The sequence below is a fragment of the Colobus angolensis genome, unplaced genomic scaffold (assembly GCF_000951035.1).
Source record: "Colobus angolensis palliatus isolate OR3802 unplaced genomic scaffold, Cang.pa_1.0 Scaffold8, whole genome shotgun sequence".
NCBI classification, from domain to species: Eukaryota; Metazoa; Chordata; class Mammalia; order Primates; family Cercopithecidae; genus Colobus; species Colobus angolensis.
The window spans coordinates 11,262,419-11,288,823 of NW_012121820.1; the positions used below are offsets into that span (position 1 = coordinate 11,262,419).

The following is a 26,405-nucleotide window of genomic DNA, read 5'->3' on the forward strand; positions in this document are numbered from 1 at the left end:
GTGATTCCTTGGGAGATCAAGAATGTCCTGGGATGGGGGAGTTGTCAGCTATGAGCAGCCTCAGCTTTGAAAAGCCCCGGATCTGAATATGAAAAGCCAAATTCTCCAACTGGAAAAAAGGTAGTGCTTCTAGAAGAGAGGCCATCAGAGTCCAATTAGGAAATATTACTTTTGTTTGTTTTTACATAGTCTAGAAACACTTTGATTTACACACGGCTTCTTAGGCAGCGATGGCAAATTAGCTACGCTGAGATTTTTCTAATTCCAGTGCCCTGTTGTTCGCAGCCAGGACAAGTAAAGTATTCAGAATGTTTAATACCTCACCCGGGCCCAGTGCTAAGTGGCTTTTGACTGTCAGAAATGTTTCGGGTTTTATTCTTTCTCCAGCTTTTCTTCTTTTCCTTTTTTTTCTTTAAACGAATAAGGCAACTTGCCATGAATCAAGTGGGAACTGAAATGAAACCAACCCAGATGTTATGGGTTTGACTCCTTGTCTTCCCCCCAAATCTTTTTTCCTTTCTCTGCAAACCGAAACCATGTCATTTCAAAATTGCTTCTCCTTTCCCAACCCGATTTTCTCTAGGGCAAAAGTAATTTTTAAACATTCCAAAGTCTCTATCTTCAGGCTGCATCTTTGGCCTGTGTCCATTTAATTCTTGCCAGCATTTGAGCACCTCAGCATTTGACGTGGCCGTAGACACACAGCTGACCACCCCGCTCCCTGGCTCAGCCACAGTCCGGGGACTGCATCTGGATGGGGCAGAGAGAGAAGATCAAGGTCTGAGACAGAGCTGGCAAGCAGAATGTGGCAGCTAGGACATCAGATTTGTGGGCATGAGGTGCCCAGGCTGTGTGAAATACTGGGAGACAAAGATGGGAACGTGGAATATTAAGGAAGTTTAGGCAGTGGGGTCCTGCATCAGTCAAGGTCTGTTTTGGAGATAAATCATGACAGTTAGACAGAATTGCCCATATAGAATTGTTAACTATCCTGGTTTTCAAACTGTGCTGAGACAGTATAAGGCACCATTATTAACTCACAAGAGCACCAGTAGTACCAGTATCATGGAAAACATGGCATCATCTGTCAGACACGCTACAAACGACTACTTGAAGGGGCCGACAGTTTCAACATGAGACTGGGCTACTTTCCTTCTGATGTCATATCTTGGCAAAACTGGGCTTCTGGCAATTGCCATGATGAAATGCAAGTTATGTGCCAAAATCAATATGGAACAGGCAACGAAAGTGGCAGTGTCTGTCTAATCTGAATCCTCAGTTTGAGAAATTGTGTAATGCTCAACAGATACATGCATCCTATTAGGAAGTAATTGTAGTTAAGAAAGACCAAAAAATAACTTTATTTTTATTTGTATGTACTGTTTTCTCAAACCACTTCTTATTTGTTAGGAGGCAAATACTTATTAAGTTGTTTGGAACAACTAATACATGAAACTCTTGGGTATTTTTTATTTTTATTTTTGGCTTAGGATCTGTGGGTGGGGGAAAAAAAAACAGTTACCAAAACACCAAGGGCACTGCGAACCTCTGGTTAACTGTATGTAAAGAATTGCCTAGAAAATGGAAAGCATTAAAAGAGAACATGAAAACATTAGACTAAGGTGGCAACTGTGGGAAGCAGCTACTGCCAGGGTTGAAAAGAACAAAAAGAGGCTGGTGCTGGTGTCTCTGAGGTGCTGCAATGAGGCTGGCTCTGTAAGTGTTGGGGAAACTGCAAGCTACATCCAAACGCTGTAACAGAATGAAAAGGCTACGTGGATACCGGATGCTGAAGTCTCCGCATCCTCCAGCCCCGCAGGCTCCCTCTATCGCCCCCTATGGGCAGATACTAGCATGCGGCCAGAGAGTAGAGCACATGTGTTATGTGCCATCCTAGCCTTAGCATCATGAAGCAAGATACAGAGGGATGTTTGGAGCCAAAGACAGTGGCTGAGTAACTGGCTGAAGGCCCTTGGGCTGCAGTTTTTGTGCTTACTGTGGGCCCGAAGGCCATGACCCCAGTCAATAGCCTGCTTTGTGAATCTGGGTTATATCTGACTCTGGGTTCCCCCTCCGTACCCCAAACTGACTGTAGGACCTATGGGATAAGGCTGTTGGACTAGCCCTGATTGGACCCAGTTTTACATTCATCTGAGTGGGATGGGGTGGGACACATACCCAACTGGGTGAGAGAAGCTTTTGAGCGATGGCTTTCTTGGAAGAACTGATGTTTAAAGGAAGGGCTAAAGAATGAGTGGAGGCTGGACACGATGGCTCATACCTGTAATCCCAGTACTTTGGGAGGCCAAGGTGGGTGGATCACTTGAGTTCAAGAGTTCGAGACCAGTCTGGCCAATGTGGTGAAACCCCGTCTCTACTGAAAATACAAAAATTAGCCGAGCGTGGTGGCGTGCCTGTAATTCCAGATATTTGGGAGGCAGAGGCAGGCGAACTGCTTGAACCTGGGAAGTGGAGGTTGCAGTGAGCCGAGATCACGCCACTGCACTCCAGCCTGGGTGACAGAGCGAGACTGTCTCAAAAACAAAAAAGAATGAGTGGAAACTGGGTGAGAAGTGAGGATAGGGAGGGAAGAGTGACACCTTTCAGTCCAAATGTCACCTCTTCAGTCATCTTCCCTGACTACCATACGTAGCTTGCCATTTTTATGCAATTGATCCCTTATGTTTCCTTCAAAACACTTTTTGTATTATCATCATATTATAGTATCTGTATTTCCTTCAAAAACTTGCAGTTTGGTTAGCTCATATGTTTGGCTGCCATGACGGTTGTTTTCGTCTGTTTTTCTCAACAGATTTAGCTCAAAGGAGGCAGGAATTATGTCTATTTTTGTTAACACTATGTCCCCCAAAACTAGCTCGCCACCCTATAGATGCTCAAAAAATATTTCGAGCTAAGCCATGGGAAACAAAAGTAAAAACTTTAGGGTAAATGAAGAAGAAAGATCAGGAAAGATCAAGGAGCTGATGCCAAGGCCTCAAATCAGAGAAGTCAAATTGTAGACATAAGCCTTTCGCAACCTTCCAGCCTCTCTTCCCTGCTTGATTTTTCTCCACAGCACTTACCACTGTCTGATGTGTTACATACTTTTCTGATTTATCTAATATATTATTTAATCTCCTACCCCTACTAGAATACACACACCATAAGGGCAGAGAGGGTTTTTGCCTGTTTGGTTAACTCCTACATCCAGTAGAGTTCTTAGCACATGGTAGAAACTCAAAATACAAAACAAATGACTCTGTCCAGTGCTTTACTTTTGGCAAAGAACACTCTTATCATACTGTTAAGACTGCCCTAGTTGTTATCCTCATTTTCTTCTTAGGGATGGTAGGAGGACCAATGTGTAACACCCAGACTGGCCTAGCACATCACTGTATAGGGTGTGCATGTGTGGTGAAAGGCAGGGATTCCTGCTCTTGTGGACTGTCCACTCAAGCATGGCAATCTCCATGGCCATTAGCCTCCTTGCTCTTGTCTCTCAGACTTTAAATGTGCTGCCTCCTTTATCTGGGCCTTAGCCTTCCCACTCCCTTTTCCCCCTCTCTTGTCCCCTCCTGTACACACCCTTCCCCTTTACCTGGTTAAATCCTATCCATCCTTTGCCCAAGACCCCTTTTTCAGGAAAGAATTCTTGACCTCTAGACTAAATGTTACATTGTTGGTAATTTATCTCAAATATTTAAGCTTACACAGTGGGGTGTGATGGGTAAATTGTATTGGTCAAGCTATATATATACACACATATATATACACATATATATACACAATACACACACACACACATATATATATATAGTTTTTTCTTTTAGAGACACGGTCTTGCTCTGTCTCTCAGGCTGAGGCAGGAGGACCACTTGAGGCCAGGATTTCGAGACCAGCTTGAGCAACTGGTGAGAGGCTTGTCTCTAAAAAAAAAAAATTAAATTAAATTAAGCAGATGTGGTGAGTGCACGCGTATTTTCCCAGCTATGCTGATGCCATATCTTGATCAACAACCTCCATTTTGCTAATTAGCAAACTAAATATTAGAAATTGATTGCTGTGATTGAAATCAAGAACCTGTGGACTAGCATAATAAATGTTACAAGTAAATTCTAATTGGTGAAATGAAAAGTATTTAAACCATGAGGGTTGACCAAAATGGTTTTAAAATACTCTCCAGAAGTACATAATAAAGAATAATCCTGTAAGGCCTCTAGTCTTCAACCTTAGGGATGGTGTCAAAACCTTGATTCCTAAACAGTACTGTGTTAGCTATGAGATTAGGAGGATTACTGGCTGCCTAAGTGACAATCAGAGTCATTTATTTTACCTCCATAACAAGAGTGGGCATGCTATAGCCTAAGGTTCTAGCTTTTTGTAAATAAACATTTATTGAAACTCAGCCACACCTATTTTGTGTACATGTTGTCTATGGCTACCTTTGCACTATAATAGCAAAGATGGAAAGATGCAACAGAGACTGTCAATCTGCAAAGGTGCAAAACCTTAAATATTCACTGTCTGGCCCTTTAAAAAAAAAAAAAAAAAAAAAGCTCTCTAACTTCTGCCTTAAAGTATTGTTGTACTTGCCTCGCATGAACCTTTCATGAAAAATAGTAACTAATTCATCTATTGCTGGGACTTCATGAACTTTATGAAATAGATTGTTTGAGCTGTTTTGTGCCCATTTGCCAATAAATGCTTGTATAATGTGTCCATCTGTGTAGTAGAATTTGGCCTGAGGCTTGCTTTTATTATCATCTGATAATGCAGTTGTTGGGGAATCATTAACCCTCACTCACCTTAAATTTCTTTGATGGCTTTGGTTTCTATGAAAAAGAATGTCAGGGTTGTACATGAGTCATCATCAAATTGGCTTAGATGAGTTTCAATGCTATACTGTGTCCATTGTCTGGAAGCCCAATACTTTCCTTGCAAAAGACTCATCAAGCTTCATTATATCATCCTTCAAGATTATTGCATCCCCCTAGCATGAGTTTCACAAAGGCAAGAAAGTATCCCATTCAACTACAACCCTAATGCCTGGCCCATCTCAGAGGTTCAGGATACATATGTAGAATGGAAGGAGTAGATACAGCAATAACTGCAAGGGCATTAATGGAAGCTTTCTAACACTAAACTGTAGTTGGTTAAAAGAATGAGTCCAGTAGTCAACTAGACTCACAACCAGGTCAGAGATCCACAGAAACCTCCACAACCCCTGTTTGTCTCAGTGGCTGTTCTGTCTCACTTTCCACTCTGGGTTTGAGGGAATGCAACTGTGTCTAGTACCATCCAAGACTCTGGAATATATTGTCTTCTTAATTCACCTCATAGCCCTAAGAGTCAGGGAGTATCATCTATGTTTCCTCCGTGAGAAAAATAAGGCACAGACACAGGAGGGTAAGTGATGTGCTTAGGTTCAGGTGATCACCGAACCAATGTTATTTTCCCCATGTCATGATGCCTCCACGCTCAGTGAGTAGTTTTCAGTTAAGAAATGAGACAACGAACATGTGAATGGATTACCTTCTCTGTGACATTGCTATAGGAGGGTAGCAACCGAGTTGCCTTCTCACAAGGTGACATGCTCCAGCTTCAGGTGATTCTAGTCATCAACACAGGTAGGATCTAGTGCTTCTGTATTGTGGAATTACCAGCATCTCCAAGTGAAGCTCCTGGATTCCTATCCTTGCTTACATTTATAAGATATCTATGGTAATATAGGCTGAATATCCCTTATCTGAAATGATTGGAACCAGAAATGTTTCAGATTTGGAAGATTTGCATTATACTTACCAGTTGAACATCCCTAATATTGAAGATCTGAAATTTGAAGTATTCCCGTGAGCATTTCCTTTGAGCATCATGCTGGCACTCAAAAAGTTTCAGATTTTGGAATATTTCAGATTTCAGATTTTTGGATTAGGAATAGTGAACCAGTATTCAACAAATTCTTGTCCACCAAACATCTACAATAAATTAGAAGAGGTGGTGGAAAATAACCAAGAGAGTGGGTTTGGATAATGCTGGAAAGAAGATGGATTTTGTTTTTGTTCCCCTTACCTTTTTATTCCCTTCGCATATCATTTCCATGCAGAAAGTGCAAATTAATGGTCACATCGAACTATCTGTCAACGTATTTCTGCTCTTGCAGTATCAAATTATGTTGGCAATAATGTCTCCAGCTGCCTAGGACTCCATTGCAATTTAATTTGAAAAGAACTCAAATTGCATCTCCAAATGGATAAAAAATTAATTTTACATACAAGCTATACACCTCCACATTTTCAGCCCCATGCCCCAAATTATCTCAATTTAGGTTCAACTTTGAACGGTACATATGCTCCAGCCAACTCCACATGCAAAGATGAATACATAGCAAATTCATGAATTGAAAATCTGTTTTGCTGCTTGTTTTTTAATAAGATGTTCTTCCTTGATTAAGGTCATTAGAAGATTCTGCAGCTATTGCCTTTGACAGCAGGGATGGAGGCTGAGTCCATACAGAGCAAAAAAGGGAGCCAATTCTGACTTAACCACATGATTACCCTTAACAGATGGGTTGTAAAGAGATCCTGATTGAAGCCGCTGCTTATTGCTTTTCCCCTGCCCTGTATTAGCACCTAAATGTGGGTGGTTTGGTCTTCAGCCATCACTACTTTCTAGATTTATTCATTTATGTACTTATTCATTCATTTATTCAGCAGCTATACATTGTAGTTATAAAATGAGGAGATCTAGGGGCTCACAGTTTGGCAGTGGAGGTGAACATGAACCAAACATATAAACAATAACCCTGAAGTCTGATAAGAGCTATGGGAGACATACAATAGCATGCTAAGGAAAAAAGGTCATTGAGGCATTAATTATGAGTAAGGGAGACTGTTAGAGAAAGTCACAAGTAAAGGGTGGCATTGGAGCTGGGCCTTGAAAATACTGAATGAGGATTTGTTGGTGGCATCCCAAGCAGAGGAAATAGCTGGGCAAAAGCGTGGAGGTGTGAAGGTATTTGTAATCCCTTGTTTTGCTTTAAGAATATGGGATTTGAGAAGTGAGAAGTAGAAAATGACTCAGGGGCATTTGGGGGCAGGAAGGTACCTGTTGCAGGGTGGGCTCAGGTATTAGGATGAAAATGTACTTCAGGATGGATGTGGTACTTTAGTAAGAGCTGATGTAGAAAGAGGAGCAGGGTTCAGAGGTGAGGAGGACCACCCTGCCTTCCTGAGGCAGCAGTAAGAATGGAGAAGCTTCTGAAAACCTGAGTGGGTCAGTCACACATGCATGCACACAAGCCTGTCCCTAACATGTGCATAATCACAGGATCCAGGGTAAGAATACAATTGTCAGCACGTGGTCCCTTCCCCCTTCTCCTTTCACCCAAGCACATCTGTTCCCCACAAGGGCCCCACATATGTTTGTGCGCAGCAACCTCAGTCCTCAGGTGCAAGTTCTGTCCGCTTCCCCCAGACAGCCATCCTTTGGCCAGCCTTGGGCCAAGGGCCACTCACAGGAAGGACAGACTAAGGGAAGAGACCCTGAAACTGAGTGTAGGGCCTCTGGGCAGGGAATTCTAGGGTATCATATATGTGGAGCCTGGACCAGAAGGGAGAGGACAGAACCAGGTCCTTTGACCAGCCCATTGACCCCCTGATCCCTTGCTCTGAGAAGAGGGCACAGTCTGAAGTGAGCCAAAGTGGCTCTCTAAAGGGCATAGGACAAGGCCACTGTTGTCTAGTCTAAGAGCATACAGAAAGTGCACCCAGAGGTAGAGCCACTTTGATTTTCTATCAGAAGATGGTTTTCCAGCTTCCCAGACAAGCCACACTCTCTTCCCACTGTTTGCCATCTTCTTGGCCTGTGGGCTGTTACTCAAGAAGGTCATATGGACAGGGCTTTATCTGGACGCAGAAACCATAGGCTGTAGGCTTGGCTGTATTTACACGGGGGATGTAAATTCAACAAACCAATCTCCACTGCACACACAAGGCTTTCTCAGCAATTTCCAACTTGTTTGCACCAACCCGAATGTAAACCCCAGATTCTCCATGCTGCAGGCAATTACCCAGCAGAAGCTGGGTTTGGCAGATGAGGTTTAGAGGGGTCAGACTGAAAGCATGAATGCTTCCATCACACTCTCAAAACTAGTTTCCATTGAATAGGATTTCAGGATATTCTCTTGCTTGAATGCAAAAAAAAAAAAAATTACCCTTAAATACTCAAGTGCTAAGGGTAGCACCTAACTCAGTGTTGCTACTTAATAGCCACTGTCTTTCCCTTTCTTGAATGGGAGTTCTCAGATTTACAAAATGCTTTCACCTGCAGGTACCCAATCTCTAGGTTCACCAGAGTCCTTCTTGCCTTTGGAATACAAACTGAGATTTCCTTGAATCTCTGAATTTTCATAGCCAGTAGAACCCCCAAAATCATCTCCCAAGATTTCAGTAACACACATGAGCAAATTTTCCAAGGTTCCTTTGCCTCAGGTCCCTGTGTTCCCACGTGGCATCTTATTAGGCCCAAGGCATGCAGACCTCAGTCCTTTCTAGAACTCATAGGAGATCTAGGCACAGCAAACATCTTTGCTGTATTTTGAGGGCCTTGCTGGAGATCTAAAAGTTACTTGGGGAATGATCCTATTGGGTTTCACCCAGTGTTCTGCCATTTGTTCACCCTCACACCTCTCTTATTCTATCCGAGCCCCCAGTGGGTTTATTTTTCTCTTCCACTGGAATCTCAGCATAAGTGATGCTGAGGCCCCAAGAATGTGGCTTCTACCCCACACAAGCTTCCAAAGGCATTTCTCCAAGAAAGGCAATTCTCTCTAAGAGGAGTACCTACTGTTAGGCAAAGGAAATTTTCTCTCTCTTTACGGTTCATCTTATGCTCGTTAACAACCTTCTGAGACTAGTGTAATAATTTCCACTTTATAGATGAGGAGATGGAGGCTCAGCGATGACATGCCCTTGTCCAAGGTAGTCTGGCCTCAAGCCACGATCTAATTAGCACCACTGTACTTGGGGCCCACTGTGACAGTCAGAGGATGGTTTTCAAGAGGATTGCTCAAGAGGGAGCAAGTGGCTTTTCCTGTATCCCAACTTTCCCAGTCTGGAAGAGTCTCTTTGCTGTGTGTCAAGATCACAATATCCTTGTCTTCTTTAAAAAGATGCTTGTGTTTACTCCTTTAAGAGGAGCAGAAATGTGTGTATGTGCACACCTCCAGAGGTGAGCTCCAGGGAGAATGGAGACCAGGGATCAAAAGGCCAGTGGTCAGCTTTGCACTAAATGTGTTTACGTCACTGCACCATCCTCTCCCGCAGGTTCTAAGCTCCTGAGACCCAAGTCATTTTTGCCTTATACTATTTTGGCTTTCTCACAATATTCTCTTCAAGTCTCTCCAGACTTCTGATGCAGGCGACATGCCTCATGTTTATGTTCTTTCCCTGGTCTCAGTCTCCAGTGGCATCAAGGTGCTGAGAAAACACAGGTTTTCGACTCTGGCAGACCTCAGATCTTATCTGTGCCTCTCACTCTGTGGCTTTAGGCCAATCATTTTGTCTCAAAGAGCCCTGGTTTCCTCTAGGACACAGCTAGTGATGCCTTCCTCCCAGGTAGTGAGATTTCCAAAATAGAGAGTGCAAATGATAACTTACAGAGATTTTTACTTTGCACACTACATGTGGGGTCAGGCAGACAAGTTCAAAACCCCACTTTGAACTTGTGGGACCTGCTGTCCCTGCTACTCTGTACAAATTCCTGCACATTTCTGGACCTCTATTCATCTGTAATGTGGGGTGGGCCATCCTTCCTCCTCGGGTCGTAAGATGGTTCAGAAGATAGAGCCCAGCACTTGTGGCTACGGCTCCATCAATGGTGTTTTGTTTTTATAGTTTTGTTTGTGGGTTAAGGCCATAATGAAGATCTCAAAAATTATATTTAACATGGGATGTGGTACATTTTAAGATATTCAATAAAATGTGGTCTTGGCCTTGAGTTTAAATGGGTCCTAAGTGTTCCTCTTCTCCCTGCCTCAGGAGGGAGGTGAGTACCATGCGGGTGAGTGTTGTATAGGGGCTTGGCATCAGTTTGGAGGGCAAACCCAGGGGAGGAGTACTGAAGAGGCCCTGAACAGGGGCAGTGGCTCCCTGCCAGGAGAGTTCTGGCACCTGGACAAGTAGACAGACCCCAGCTAGGCAAGGCTGGTGGGGATGCTTGGGGCTTCCCAGGCAAGCCGTTTCTTGCTCTCTCTGTGCCTGTACATCTGCTCTCATTGCAGTCTGTACAACTGCAAAGTGTTTAGCCAGCAGCCGCAACCCCACCCAATCATAATCCCCAGCTACGGGGACCACACTTCACCTTCCGTTCCACAGGAGGCCCTCAGCAACAGCTTGTTCAATGTCACATTCTCGGAGTCACCCGTTTGATTTTGGAATGCTGGCTCTGCTTTGTACAAAGGACCTGTGAGCATGAGTAATTGGGCTGTAAGTGTGACCATGAATTCCTCAGTTGATCAGGGGCCAGGGCTGCCCACTATCCTCAACACCCTCACTCCTGCAGCCACGTGGGCAGCTCTGTGCTGGCTCACCAGGTTCCCTGACATTCCTGTGAATTGTGTTCCTTGGTAAGACTCTGACACAAGTTACAGGACATTTTCCCCAAAGGGACAGATCAACTAGACTCTGACACAAGTTACAGGACATTTTCCCCATAGGGACAGATCAACTATACTCTGACACAAGTTACAGGACATTTTCCCCATCGGGACAGATCAACTAGCACCAATAGCACCTCCTCTTTCTTATTGCTGCATTGGCGCAGAGGTAGCCTTACCCCTAAATGCTCTGAGGTGACTGGAGCAATGATGGAACCCTGCTCCATCATTTTGCGTAAGGGTGCTCCCAGCACTGCCACTCACAAGGCATTCAAGGTAGACACAGCATACGGAACACTATTATTATTACTATTACATATATATTATTACTATTACTGCAAAATGAACAACACACCCCAGTTATCATACGTAGAGTGCTTATTAAGTTTGAATTCTAACTGCTTTACAAACATCTCATCTAATTTCCCCTTCCCCCTGCAATGAGGTTAGCTACTATTATTATCATCGTTTTACAAATGAAATAAAAAGTGGACCCAAAGAGGATACATAACTGGGCAAAGTCCTTTAGGTATGGGGAGAGGTACTGATTTAATCTCTAGCCTGTGCCTAACTCCTCCCAGATAAGAAAGTCTGATGCAAGAATTTCTGGGGGTATCTATCACATGAGAAGTCATGTTTCTACCATGACAAATGCCTGAGCCAGGAGCCAGGCATGGTGGATGATGCCTGTAATCCCATCACTTTGGGAAGCCAAGGCAGGATGATCGATTGAGCCCAGGAGTTTGAGACCAGCCTGGGCAACATAGAGAGACCCCATATCTGAAAAGATAAAAATAAAAAACTTAGCCAAGCATGCTGTAGGCCCACCTATGTGTGAGGCTGAGGCTAGAGGATCATGATTGCTTGAGCCTAGGAGTTTGAGGCTGGGATGAGCTCTGATCATGCCACTGCACACCAGCCTAGGAGACAGAGTCAGACTCCCATCTCAAAGAAACAAAACAAGTCACCCCAAAAAACAAATGCCTAAACCTCAACATAAAATAAGCTTTACGTGTGAGAGTTTTTGAAAAACATCTTGTTTGTTATAACCTGTTTTATATAAGAAAAAATATCTACTGTGCGTAAAGTATAAACAGAATATTTCTAATAAAATTAGACATGGACAATGTTATGTATGGTGATCTGAGACCAAGATCAATAGTAAGTGTGGAGCGGGAGACGGCATTAGGGTGAGAAGGCATGCTCAGATTTGCTTTTCCAATGATGTTCCCAGAGGGGCCAGTTAGGAAGAAAGCAGAGAGGAGACAAAGACGGGTAGAAGACTGTTGTAGGAGGTTAGGAGATGATGAACTGTGTTGTCAAGGAAAGGAGAGGAAATCCCAAAGCAGAGCTAATGGGTCACGATGACTGCATGGATAAACTGGGTGTTGCAGGTTGAGGCTGTGACTCAGTTTCCAGCTTGTGCATGTGGATGTTGTTGGCTGAAGAGGAAAGGCTGACCTCCAAGGGAACAGGCTGTGGCTGAATTCAGTATAAGGAGGCAGGTCAATTCTCAGCAGCCGTCTAAATAAGCATGTCCCAGAAGCGGAGAGTGTACTGTTTGTGGTACCAAGAAGGTTTTCAGTGGCATTCTGAAGCACCCTTAAGAATTTAACAATTTCACATTTATTTTTATGGTTAACATTTATTGATGACGTTTTCCTTTTATATGTTTATACTTTCTATTAGCTGCATGTATTTAAATAAGACAAGGGAGATTGGTTTAAAGAAAAAAGTTCTCTAAATTATATTGCATGTGTCAAAAATCATGATGGCAGTGATTGAATGGTGGAGATATGTTTAGAAAAGCTGTGTTCCCTGTTTTAGCAGAACATGCACCGCAGCTTCCCGATGGTCTCTTCAGAGCCCTTGTTTCTTGCCTGCATGTCTTGCAGATCCGGTGCATGGCCCACAGAACGTGGAAATCGTAGACATCCGAGCCCGGCAGCTGACCCTGCAGTGGGAGCCCTTCGGCTACGCGGTGACCCGCTGCCATAGCTACAACCTCACCGTGCAGTACCAGTACGTGTTCAACCAGCAGCAGTACGAGGCTGAGGAGGTCATCCAGACCTCTTCCCACTACACCCTGCGAGGCCTGCGCCCCTTCATGACCATTCGGCTGCGTCTCCTGCTGTCTAACCCCGAGGGCCGAATGGAGAGCGAGGAGCTGGTGGTGCAGACTGAGGAAGACGGTGAGCAAGGGAGGAGAGCTGACACGGGAATGGGGATATTGAATCTGTTCACAAGGCTGTGGCAGTCAGTTAGAGGCTTTTATTTTTCCTACATTGTTAATTCCCTCACACATACCTTTCTTTTCCAAGGTCTTCAGCGAAAGACTATGTAAACAGCATTGCACACCTCCAGGGAGTGCTTTTCCCATCACAGTGACAGCTCTGCCACAGACATGCACTCAGCTTTGGCCCTTTTGTACCCCCATCCCTCTTCTTGCTTTATACCAGTGTATTAGACCATTCTTACATTGCTATAAAGAAATACCTGCGGCCAGGTGCGGTGGCTCATGCCTGTAATCCCAGCACTTTGGGAGGCCGGGGCGGGTGGATTGCCTGAGCTCAGGAGTTTGAGACCAGCCTGGGTAACATGGTGAAACCCCATCTCTACTAAAATACAAAACAATTAGCCAGGCATGGCGGCATGTGCCTGTAATCCCAGCTACACAGGAGGCTGAGGCCGGAGAATTGCTTGAACCCAGGAGGCAGAGGTTGTAGTGAGCCAAGATCATACCACTGCACTCCAACCTGGGCAACAGAGTGAGATTCTGTCTCTACAAGCAAAACAAAACAAAACAAAACAAAACAAAACAAAACATTTGAGACTGGGTAATTTATAACAAAAGGAGGTTTAATTGGCTCACAGTTCTGCAGGCTGTTCAGAAAGCATATCACTGACATAGCTTGGCTTCTGGGGAGGCTGAGGAGCGTTTACTCATGGTGGAAGGCGAAGTAGAAGCAGGCACACCACGTGACCAAAGCAGGCGCAAGAGAGAGATTGGTAGTGCGGTGCCATACACTCAACCAGATCTCTGGGGAATTCACTCACTGGCATGAAGATAGCACCAACCCATGAGGGATCCACTTCCATGATCCAGTCACACCTCCAGCATTGAAGATTACATTCAACGTGAGATTGAGGAGGGCACAGATACCCAAACTGTATCAACCACCTTCTCTGCCCAAGGTTTGACTGCACTGGTGCCTCCAGAAAGAGAAAACATGTATCACGTTGTTTAAACATGTTGAATTTGGAAGTCAGACAATGCTGAATTATGTCAGAATTAAAAACAGAAAATACATATAAAAAGCTTAGCATACACATTGGATGCACCCAGGACTGAATATTCACCTGGCTGGATGACAGTCATCTCAAACTCAAGGTATCTGAAAATGAACTTACCTCCAATTCGATACTGACTTTCCCTGTGTTCCTCAACTCAATGAACTGCACCTAGTAACTCAAGATAGAGACCTGAAAGTCAGCCTGGGAGCCTCCATGTCTCCCTCCCCAACCCACCCCACCTCCATACCCCACAAGTTTCTAATGGGTGTGCTTCCTGCAGTTTATCTTCCTCATAACTTGAGACTCCAAGAACCCAGAGCCACTACTGCTAAAACACAGAACTTTTCCTGCCTCTCTGTCCTTCCCCATGCCGTTTCTCTTGCTTGGAATGACCTCTCCTCCATGTTTGCAAGGAAACCTCTATTGACCTTTCAAGTCTTTGCTCAAATGTTACTTCCTCCAGGAAGCTTTCCTTGATTGCCGCAGATTGACTTGGATGTTTCTTCCCAGGTTCACTGCAGTTACCTTAGTGATAGCATAGAATTCGCCAGTTCCAGGACTTACCTAAGAAACACTTCCCCATGACCATCTTTCAGTTTCCCCTCCAGCCAGCCCAGTCTGCCCCTTGCCTTGTGGGATGGCTTTAGATAGTTCCCGAGAATCAGACTCAGATGAAGATTCATGTGCAAGTGACTGATTAAGAAAGTTTTCCCAGGGCAGACTGGGAGGGGAGAAAGTCAAGGTGCAACTTTTGGCCAAGTCCAGCAAAAACTGGCTGCAACCTGAGCCTTCAGGGAACTGTTCAGGGTGGGCCATGCATCACAGATGTCCTAAGTTAGGCAAGGAAGCTGTCAGCCAACAGTTAGGGTCTGGGATGGGGAGGAGAGATTCAGAGGTAAAATTTCAGTAACTTTTGCTTCTCTGCACATGCAGGTAAAGGATAGAGGTTCACAAAAATGGTATACAGAGATCTGAACGGTCTAGCCAGAGCACTGGCACTGTCAGTTGCAAAAAGAAAATACCCAACTTGACTCAGATTAGCCTTAGAACTTGAAGACAGCACCTCTACTGTGGCAATTCTGTTTAGTACTTGTTTTCTTTTTTTCATTTTCTTTTTTTTCTTTCTTTGTGTGTTCCTGAGATCCAGTAGGATCTAGTACTCTTGCTTCATGTAAGCAAGTTCTAAATACCTCAGAGTTATGACCCTGAGTAGAACCCAGATTCACATTCTCAGCTGCAAAATCTCATGAGAAGATAAGGGAAATAGTGCCAGCCTCTTCTTACCTTGCCCCTAATTCTCACTTCCACCATGTCCCATCCTAGAGCTGGAAGTTTTACACAGTCTACTTTCATGATCCATCCCTCCCTTATACCCCTCGAGTTCATCCTCATAGCCATCCTCTTTGCAGACCCCACACACTGGACTTTGGGGTCATCCTTGGAGTAGACTGTGTAAAACTTCAAGTTCTAGGAAGACTTCCCTAGATCTGACTTCATTGTTTCAGAGTTGTGTAGCCCCTTCCTCCAGCATGTAGAATTGTTCACTGTTAGACAATGTACACTCTGGAGCCAAGCATGCCTGGACAAGTTGTTTAACCTCTTAGTGACTTGGTTTCCTCATCTATAAAATGGAATTAGTTGGCCAGGCATGGTGACTCACCCTGTAATCCCAGCACTATGGGAGGCTGAGGCGGGCAGATCACAAGGTCAGGAGATCGAGACCATCCTGGCTAACAGGGTGAAACCCCATCTCTACTAAAAATACAAAAAATTAGCTGGATGTGATGGCACGTACCTGTAGTCCCAGCTACTCAGGAGGCTGAGGTGGGATAATCGCTTGAACCCGGGAGGTGGAGGTTGCAGTGAGCTGAGATCGTGCCACTGTACTCCAGCCTGGGTGACAGAGCGAGACTCCATCTCAAACAGAAAAGGAATAATTAAAGTACCTATCTTATAGATTCTCGTGCACATTAAGTGGGATGATATATAAAGAAATTGGACTAACACCGGCATATTATAAGGTACTACATTTTTGGTGAATCACAGGGAAAAAAAAAAAGGAATCTTCACAAAGGAGCATCTAGCCCTGGCAACTGAGAAACTGCCCAACTCCCCATAGGAAACCTCTTCAGAGCTCTAGACACGTCCACACGTCTAGAAATCTAACTGGTTGTAGGAAATACACTGGAGACACTCAAAAAGTGGCAGTGTGCTTGGTGCCTGATATGAGAAACAGAGTCAGGGGAAAAGGGTGGTTTAGTGACTGATATTCACAGGGAATTCCTGGTTGTTAGAGAGGGAGAAGTCACTGCTGAAAATCAGCATGAAAATTCAGGACTCAGGAGATGAACAATAAGGTTTTCCCAAGGAGCGACTCAGGGCACCTTTTTCAAGATGCTCTGCCCACCTGGAGCTGCTCTTTGAGGATTACCATCCTGTGCCTCAGCAAACCCCAAGTCCAGCTTTAAGATGTTCCTTAACTTGTCTCTTTCTTCTTCCTGTCACCAAGAAAAAAAGCCTTTATCAAAACAACATGAGAGTAGGGAATGCTTTGAAATTAAATTTTAATTAAACATCATTAATAAAACATCAATTCCTGCTCTATGGAGATGTGTGGACATTATCATACTAAAAACACCAACATGCAAGACATGATTCCTCAGTTCTGTAACTACTCTGCGGCTCTGCCTCAAAACCCACTGGACTGAAGGAAGGTCTCAGTGTAGAACCCCGCTGTATGCCAGGGTTAGGTTCCATTCTCCCTAAAGAGGGAGGAGGCACCATTTCTGTTGGCTGGGTAACTCATTCACCTCAAGGACAAGATGAGGCTATAGCGTGGCTCTAGTAGATTAACTGAAACCCCCCTCCGGGAGCCAGCAAGCAACCTTTAGGATTGAGTTGGCTGAATGGCTGAATTCATGCTGCTGTCATCCGTGCCACAAAATTGTCTTCTGAGGAATTTGTAGAATTTGTAATTTCAGCACCTCAGTGCATTTGAGGGCCTGCGAAGAAATCCAGCACTAGAGAGAGGCTCATGGCTGCTGAGCCCCATGGCTTCATTTGGGTAGCAGCTGTTCATAAGAGACTAAATAGATTCTTTATTTTTCCCTTTTCCACAAATGTCTCAGACAAAACCACAGTTCACTTGCACCTCGAAAGATGAAAACCATGTTGATGGTTTTGCTTGGGAGGTCACTTGGGCTGCTGTTTATTGAGCAGGTACACTGGACTAAGCATGGATAGACATGTTATATACAACGACTCCTGTGCTCCTTTTGCACAAGATTTTATTGTGAAAATTTTCAAGGCTAGAAAAATTGAAAGAATAGTACAAAGGAGACTTACAAACTTCTCATCTAGATTCAACATTTGTAAACACTTTGCTGCATTTACTAGTGTGTGTATCTTACATCTACATGATAGATAATGTATGCTATGTAAATATATTTATGAATACATACAATATTTTAACCATTTGAAAGTAAATTGCAGAAATCATGACAGTTGATTTCTAAACCCTTTAGCATACATGACCTAAAAATAACTTTCTGCTACATACCCACAATGCTATTTAACCTCTAATAAATTTTGCATTAATTTTAAAATCATGTAATATACAGTTTGTTTACATTTTTAATAATATTTAACCTGATTCTGTGGACAAAACCAGGGTTCGGGATATTTTTGGCAAATCCATTACATTGGTGATATATATTTCTCATTGTATTTTGTCAAGAAGTTCGTAATGTCAGGGAGCCCCAGTACTGATGATGCCACATATGGTCACTTAGATAAGACAAGAACTACCCGGTCTCTCCGCTGTACATGTAGCACCATTTTTCTTTTGTAAAGTATCCTTGAAGTGAAACTTTGAGTTGGAATGAGTATTGTATTCCCCTAAAACTTTCACTCAATGGTTTTAACACCCCCTGAGAGTCTTCACCTGAATCAGTTATTACATTGGTGCCTTCTAAAGGGTAATTTACACATCCATAATTCTCTCTACGCTTACTAGTTAGCCTTCTTCTTTATAGAAGAGCTTTTTTTCTCTCTTCATCTTCCTCTCTGTTTTTGGTCCCCTGGTTGATTCATAAATCATTTTTGACTCAATGTATTAAAATCCTCTACTGTCATTCTCTGTGATGCTCAAAGTGGCAGTCTCTTCAAGCTGATTCCCAGGTCCTTTTGACCTGTTCTTATTAGTCTTCCTTGCTTCTGGCACAACAGAAATATTCTAGACTATCCTTTTAACGTGCCTGCCCCAGACCTGAGGTCAGCCATTTATTGGGGATTTCTGGTTGCTTTCAGTGGGGAGTGGTATTTTGGCACTAAGATATACATCTTAGGTGTGCTTGGTGATGCGTTATTGCCTCTAGGTTCTTTCAGTAGGCAGAGCTGGGGAATATAATTTATTTTTGTTGAAAGTCATGGGCTCACACTGATTCAAATTCAACACATTTTATACGTATATCTCTCTTCTCCTGCAGTGAGAACCCTGATGCTCCATATTCACATATTTTTCATTTGCTCCATCCTGAAACACACATAAAATGGTTTCAGAATGACAACACCAATCCCTCTAAAAAACAGTAAAGCTATTATACTAAGTTAGATTAAAGAGTTCAGTTTTTCTCTCCTTAGGCTGTATACCACTGAGGGTATGCAGTGAGAATACTATGTTTAAAAGTTCAGTTCTTTTCTCTGTATGGTTATATTATCCATTTGATACCCAGTTATGTTCATTTGTTTCCCTTTTAAGATTTGCCTTCCACCTAGGCTTTTTAATTTAATTTAATTGTTTTTAACATGCAAAACAGTTGCATGTTTCAAAAATCAAAACTATATCTCATTACTGGGTATATAGCCAAAGGAATATAAATCATTCTATTATAAAGATACATGCATGCATATTTTCATTGCAGCACTATTTACAATAGCAAAGACATGGAGTCAATCCCAATGGCCATCAATGATAGACTGGATAAAGAAAATGTGGTATATTTATACCATGGAATACTATGCAGCCATAAAAAGGAATGAGATCATGTCCTTTGTAGAAACATGGATGGAGCTAGAAGTCATTATCCTCAGCAAACTAACACAGGAACAGAAAACCAAACACCGCATGTCCTCACTTGTAAGTGGGAGCTGAACAATGAGAACATATGGACACAGGGAGGGGAACAACACATCCTGAGGCCTGTTGGGGGAGTGTGGGGAGGGAGAGCATCAGGATAAATAGCTAATGCATATGGGGCTTAATACCTAGGTGGTGGGTTGATAGGTCCAGCAAACTACCATGGCATGCGTTTACCTGTATAACAAACCTGCACTTCCTGCTCATGTATCTCAGAACTTTACATTAAATTAAAAATAAAAGCACCATTAAAAAACTACATTACAAGGTACATTCCAAAAAATATTACTACCATTTCTGTCTCTTTTTTTTTTGAGACAGAGTCTCGCTCTGTCGCCCGGGCTGGAGTGCAGTGGCTGGATCTCAGCTCACTGCAAGCTCCGCCTCCCGGGTTTACGCCATTCTCCTGGCTCAGCCTCCCGAGTAGCTGGGACTACAGGCGCCCACCACCTCGCCCGGCTAGTTTTTTGTATTTTTTTTTAGTAGAGACGGGGTTTCACCGTGTTAGCCAGGATGGTCTCGATCTCCTGACCTCGTGATCCACCCATCTCGGCCTCCTAAAGTGCTGGGATTACAGGCTTGAGCCACTGCACCCGGCCATCTTTTTACTATTCCAAAGCACACTTGAAAGGTAGCTGTTTTCATTCCTTTCTGGTTGATCTTTCCTAGAGTTCTTTTTGCAAAAAAATACATAATAGTTTTCTTCCTCCTACTTCTTATATAAAAGGTAGCATAATTGATATACTTTGCATCTTGTGTTTTTGTTCACTCGGTATATCCCGGAAATCACTTCATATCAGTTACTACAGAATTTCCTCATTATTTTTTATGACTCTATGGTATTTCATTGTGTTGATGGAAATAGTGTGATTTATTCAACCAATATCCAATGGACACCCAGGTTGTTTCCATTATTTACTATCATAAATAATACTGTAGCAAATAGGCTTGGGCATAGGTTATTTGGTACTTGTGGCAATGTATCTTTAGGGTAAATTCCTAAAAGTGGGATTGTAAGAGTCACAGAGTAAGAGCATATGCAGTTTTGTTAGCTGTTAAGAGGTACTCTTCCATAGAAGTTGTAGATTTTGCATTTTCACTAGCAATGTAGATCATTTAATCTTAACACTAAATGTGAAGGAGCAAAGAGTGTTGTTTTTTCTGTTTTACAAATAAGGAAATGTAGAATCCCATATACTAATTATATATAATGTAACTGATTATAATTAATGGCAATATATACTATAATTGATATTCAATGTAATTAATCACATATAAAACATATATTATTTTATTTAACATCATCCTTTTTAAAAAGCTCATGTACTTGAATTGTAAGGAAGACTGACGTGCCTCAGGAATGAGTACCTTTATTAAGTGTACATTTCTAATGAGTCGATCATCACGTTTCTCAGGTTACAGTAAGCTAGAAGGAGGCTGCATGTTGCTAAGGATGAGGACATCTGTAGTAACAAGATGTGGCATGTAACACCTGGAAAAGGGAAAAGTGAAGGGAAAAGCAGAAAAAGCAGTAACAACAAGGCAATAAATAAAGCAGTCCAGAGTCATTTAGCGTAAGGGTGAAAGCTATTCACACCCTAGTGAGTCCTGAAGGCATCACTTTATTAGAGCTCAGTACATTTGAGATGTTTACAAAGATGGTCTTGAGATATTATAAAGGGTAAAGAGAAATGCAATTATGTTTTTCAAATGCCCACTGTGAGCTAGGCATTGAGCTGATACTCTCCCTTCTTACAGTCAGTTCCCAAACACTTTGATGTAGATGCTGTTGATACAGTTGTGCAGAAGAGGAATCAATAGAATTCAAAATCTTACCTGAAGGGCCTTCCCTGACCACCTAATGTATAATTCTATACCTGGCCAAAACCTCTACCACTCTTCTCTGCTTTATTTTTCTCTACCTCATGCTGTATATTGATTACTTTATTATCTCTGTATAAGAGATATAAGCTTAATGAGAATAGAACCTTTGTTTCATGTTGTTACTCTGCTCATCTATAGTGTGGGCTCATTAACTACTGTTGAATGAATAGATGGATGAATAAATGACCATCCCACATAAAAATCCATGTGCTTTTCATGACACCATAGTGTCCCATTTATGGGTATTGTTTGTGAAGAAGGGGGAGATATGTGACATCTTTTAGCTCTATTCAAAGCTAACTCAGACTAGCTTGCATCTCTTCCCACCTCCAAGTTCAGTAGTGCCACATTCTTTGCTTCAAATCAACCATGGTGGAAATATTTACACCATGGAAATTGGCAAACTTTTTGTGTTTATTTTTCCCTGGAGAGCAGGTTGTGAAACATTTACTAGCATACCACCGTATAATTCAATTAAAAGGCTATAGTTAATTAAGATGTAAAGATTTATCTGGAACAAATATATTTTCTCCAACACAACTGGGAAATACGAGACTAAAATTCTAATTCTCTCTTATTAAGTTAGTTCCAAGCCTCATTATAATGAATGAAAAAGCAAATATGGCAACTGGAGTGGAGAGACAAAAAATGACCTAGACAAGAAAAGTATCAAGGGAAATGCCTGTTGAATTTTGCAGGGCTCTCTGCTTTTATATATACTACCTTGATATTTCTCATATCTACCCCCAAAGTTCACCATTGTTAACCCCTTTTCAGATGTGGAAATGGAGATACAGAGAGGAGAGGAAGGGAGAGGAGGGGAGAGGAGGAGAGAGGAAGGGAGAGGAGGGGAGGGGAGGGGAGGGGAGAGGAGAGGAGAAAACTTCCCTTGATAACACTCTGTTCTCCTTTATGTTGAAATGAAAATTTTCCTTAAATTACCACCTGACTTTAAGGCACAAGAAAACATCTGGTTTAATTACAGTGAATTTACATGAACCCACTGACAAGAAGCACAGTTAAAATTAGCAATTTTAGTGTGCTTTTTTTTTTAAGAGAATGAAATTATAAAGTAATTAACCTTTGTTGTAGAACTCTGTCAAAAGGATGGAAAGTTCCATGCTGTTAGGTAGAAGAAGAAATGAAACTGTGGAAAGGGAAAATGTGGATTCATTAAAGAATTACAAAGAAAAAAGAATGGAAAAGGGACATCGAATTAGAAGATAAGACAAAAAAGGAATTTTTTGCCAAGAAGTCTTTTTACAATGAGAGAGAGAGAGAGAGAGACCTAGTTTAATCAAAGGAAACTAAGTCTACCTCATTGTAAAGGACATCTTGACTATGAAATGGCAATGTGGTGGGTGGAAGGAGCCTCTTACTTGGGGTGAGACATCCTGATTTTGCTGCTTTAAGATGCTATGACAGCCTTTCAGCCTTCTGGACCCACAGATCTACCAGGTGATAGAAGAAAGGGGTGATTTGGGAATTGCTTTGGAAATAGAAGAGTTTGAGCTATATCCAGGCTTCATCCGCTACTTCACTATGCAACCTTGATTAAAGGATTCTCATTCTGTACACTTTAGTGCCCCATCTGTAAAATGCCTCTCTACAGAGGCTGTAGGACATGAAAGTCTATGTGTAAAGCCCTTAACCTACTCTCTGCCAAGATCTTTGCTAAGTGGTGTGTGGCCAACATCAGACATCATAGACAGCTTTTTATTTCAAGGGTGTTCAGGAAAAACAAAACGAGATCTACGCAAAATTTCCATTTGCCCTGAGCAAAACGTCACTTTTAAGTAACCTCTGACCCCTCTGTAATCTCATTTTCAAACATTTCACTCTGACCACATCTCTTCTCTTTTCAATTTATTCCCTCTAGTATTGTAGCTCCAAAACTCAGCCCCACTAGGACTTGCTACCTTGTTCATTGCCCTCATTCCCTGCTCTGCCCAGCTTAAATTCCTTGGCTGATCATTCCAGTTACATCCTTGCACACTTCCGCAACACCTCAGCCTCATTCTCATTTCCAGCTGTTCACAACCCTAGCTCCATCTGATTTCCTGTCTGTGCTAGGTCTTTCCTTCCGTAGCTGCTGCACACCACTGTGCTAATCACTCTCATTTGGAAGCCAGAAGCACCACTGGAGCTGGCTTTTAAAGCTGCCTGGTAATACTGTCTTTCCCTGGCCCATTCGTCCTTCTGGTCTCCCAGAGAATATTTCTCCTATCTTCAAACTTCTAGCACATCCACCTGTTCTCACTTCCACAGATGACCTTGTTACCTAATAGACTGAGGAACTGAAACCATTCAAAGAAATTCCCTCCAGCTCCCATTGTCCAAATGTTGCCCTATTTGACCTCCCCCTCACCTCCCTGTTTCTGTGGATGAACCATTTGTTTTCTAAATAAAGGCAAGTTTTTCTGCTTAATGCAGTAAAACCCACTTACTTTTTTAACTCAATGTCATTGCTCCAGCAATTGTCCGCTTTCCACCCTACATCAAAATTTCCCTTTGTAACTGGATATATTTCTGACCTTCTACACAAGCTGTATTTCTCCCATGTTTAAAAAGACAAAAAACAGAAACACCCAGCTCTATCTTCTCCTCAAGCTACTGTTCCATCCCCTCTTTGTGCATCCACATTCTTTCTCTTTGTTCTTGAATCCATTCAACCAACGTAGCTCAGATCCCTGCCATTCCACCAAAACAATTATTTCAAGATCACCTGTGACCTTCAAGTCACCACATCCAATAGTCATTACTCAGAGAGACAGATCCTCTTACTTAACCAGTTGGCAATATTTGACACAGCTGGTTGTTAAATCCTCCCTAAAACACTTTTTGTACTTTGCTTCCAATTCATCACATACTTCCAGATTTCCTCCTTCGGCAGTGGCTTCTCCTCTTTGTTTTTATTTTAAAGATAGGGTTTCACTGTGTCTCCCAGGCTAGAGGGCGGTAGTGTGATCAGCTCACTGTATCCTCTGACTCCTGGGCTCAAATGGCCCTCGCGCCTCACCCTCTCCAGTAGCTAGGACATGTGGGATAATTACATATAGGCATGTGTCATCACATATAGGCATGTGCAAGCATGCTCAGCTAATTTATTTATTTTATTATTTTTATTTATTTATTTATTTATTTTTGAGACGGAGTTTCACTCTTGTTCCCCAGGCTGGAGTGCAATGGCACGATCTCGGCTCAACGCAACCTCTGCCTCCTGGGTTCAAGTGATTCTCCTGCCTGAGCCTCCTGAGTAGCTGGAATTACAGGCATGCGTCACCACGCCCGGCTAATTTTGTATTTTTAGTAGAGATGGGATTTTCTCCTTGTTGGTCAGGCTGGTCTTGAACTCCCAACCTCAGGTGATCCACCAGCCTCGGCCTCCCGAAGTGCTGGGATTACAGGCGTGAGCCACCGTGCATGGCCTATTTATTTTTATTTTTACTTTTTTTGTAGAGACAGGGTCTCATTGTATTGCCCGAGGTGATCTCAGACTCCCAGCCTCAAGCCGTCCTCCCACCTCAGCCTCTCAAAATATTGGGATTACAGTTTGCTGGTTCCTTTAAGCAGCGTGTTATTAGTCCATTTTCATACTGCTGTAAAGAACTGGTTAAAACTGGGTAATTTATAAAGGAGAGAGGTTTAATTGACTCACAGTTCAGCATGGCTGGGAGGCGTCAGGAAACTTACAATCATGGCAGAAGGTGAAGGGGAAGCAGGGCACTTTCTTCACAAGGCGGCAGAAAGGAGAATGAATGCAGGAGAAACAACCAAACACTTATAATAACATCAGATCTCCTGAGAACTCACTATCATGAAAACAGCATGGGAGAAACCACCCCCATGATTTAATTAGCTCCACCTGCTCTGTCCCTTGACATGTAGGGATTATGGGGATTACAATTCAAGATGAGATTTAGGGTGGGGACACAGCCAAACCATATCACATCCCAACCTTATTGGCCCAATTCTTGGGACTCTTTCCTGTTCATGTCCACACCAGAGGTTGGCCAGGTCTTAAAGTGTAGGCTTTATCCACGAGAGGGTCTGTAGCAGCTACTCCATGCTGCCATTGTAGCAGGAAAACAGCCAGAGACAATGGATAAACAAATGGTTGCCGCAGTGTTCCAATACAATTTTATTTACAAAGACAGGCAGCTGGTTGGATTCAACCCAAGAGCCGTAGTTTGCTGACCCTGGATCCACATTCATTTCCCTAATTTATTCTTCCAGTCTCCTGGCTTTGAAATCCATCCATATGTTAATAGTTTTCCCAATTGCTACCTCCAGACCAGCCCTTTCCCCAGCCCTCCAGAGTCACTTATCCAGCTGTCTTCTCAACTTCTCCACCTAGATTGCTAATCAGCCCGTGGAATTAAACACATTCAAAACTGAGCCTCTGATCATCCCTCAACTTGTTCTTCCCACTGTCTTCCCCATCTCAGTAAATAGCAACTCTGTTTTATTAGTGGCTCGAGCCAAAACCTTTGACTTCTCACTTTTGTCAGAACTGAGGCCCTGGCTTTTACATCTCCAAAGAAAACCCCTTCTGGCTGGGCATGGTGGCTCACCCCTGTAATCCCAGCACTTTGGGAGGCCAAGGCAGGTGGATTGCCTGAGCCCAGGAGTTTGAGACCAACGTGGACAACATGGTGGACTCCTATTTTTACATACACACACAGACACACACACACACACACACACACACACACACTAGCTGTGCGTGGTGGTATGTACCTATGATCTCAGCTGCTCAGGAGGCTGAAGTGGGAGGATTGCTTGAGACTGGGAGGTTGAGGCTGTAGTGAGCCATGAATGCACCACTGCGCTCCAGGCTGGGTGACAGAGCAAGGCCCTGTCTCAAAAAGAGAACCTCTTCACCTTTTATTGCTTTTGATTGAGACCCCCTGGCTTTGTACAAAGCAGCAGCCCTGCTGTTCCCCACATCCAAACCACTAACATATTCTCTTGGGTCATCTTGCAATATATGTCAAGACCTTGACCATTTCTCACAGCCTCTACTGTTACCCCTCAGGTCCCAACCACTGTGCTCTCCAACCCAGATTATTGCAGCCGCCTCTAAATCATCTTTGCAGCTTCAGCTCTGGCCCCTGTGTTCTTTTCTCAACACAGCACCAAAATGATCTTGTTAAATCACAAAGCAAATCATATCACTCCCTCTGCTCGCAACTCTCTGATGGTTTCTCATGTCACTGAGATTAAAAACCCAAAGCCTTACAGTGGCTCACATGCTCCAGTGACCAGAATTCCCACTTTGGTTTGCCTCTCTGTCATCTCTTGATATTTGTGCCTCACTATGCAAATTCAGTCATTGTTCTCTTCAAATATATCAGGGAAATCCCTTCCTCAGGGCCTTTGCACTTGCCATTCTTTTTGGCTACAGTAGTGTTTTGCCAAATAAGCAGGACGATT

At 43.0% G+C, this 26,405-nt stretch overlaps 1 protein-coding gene across 1 annotated transcript in view; it reads left to right on the forward strand.

The window, feature by feature from the left end:
• Positions 1-26,405, forward strand: part of PTPRT (protein tyrosine phosphatase, receptor type, T) — a 714,397-nt gene that overhangs the window by 295,015 nt on the left and 392,977 nt on the right. Inside the window, exon 4 of the mRNA XM_011929203.1 lies at positions 12,550-12,846. Within this exon, the coding sequence (XP_011784593.1) occupies positions 12,550-12,846 (297 nt within the window). The remainder of the gene's footprint in view (positions 1-12,549; positions 12,847-26,405) is intronic.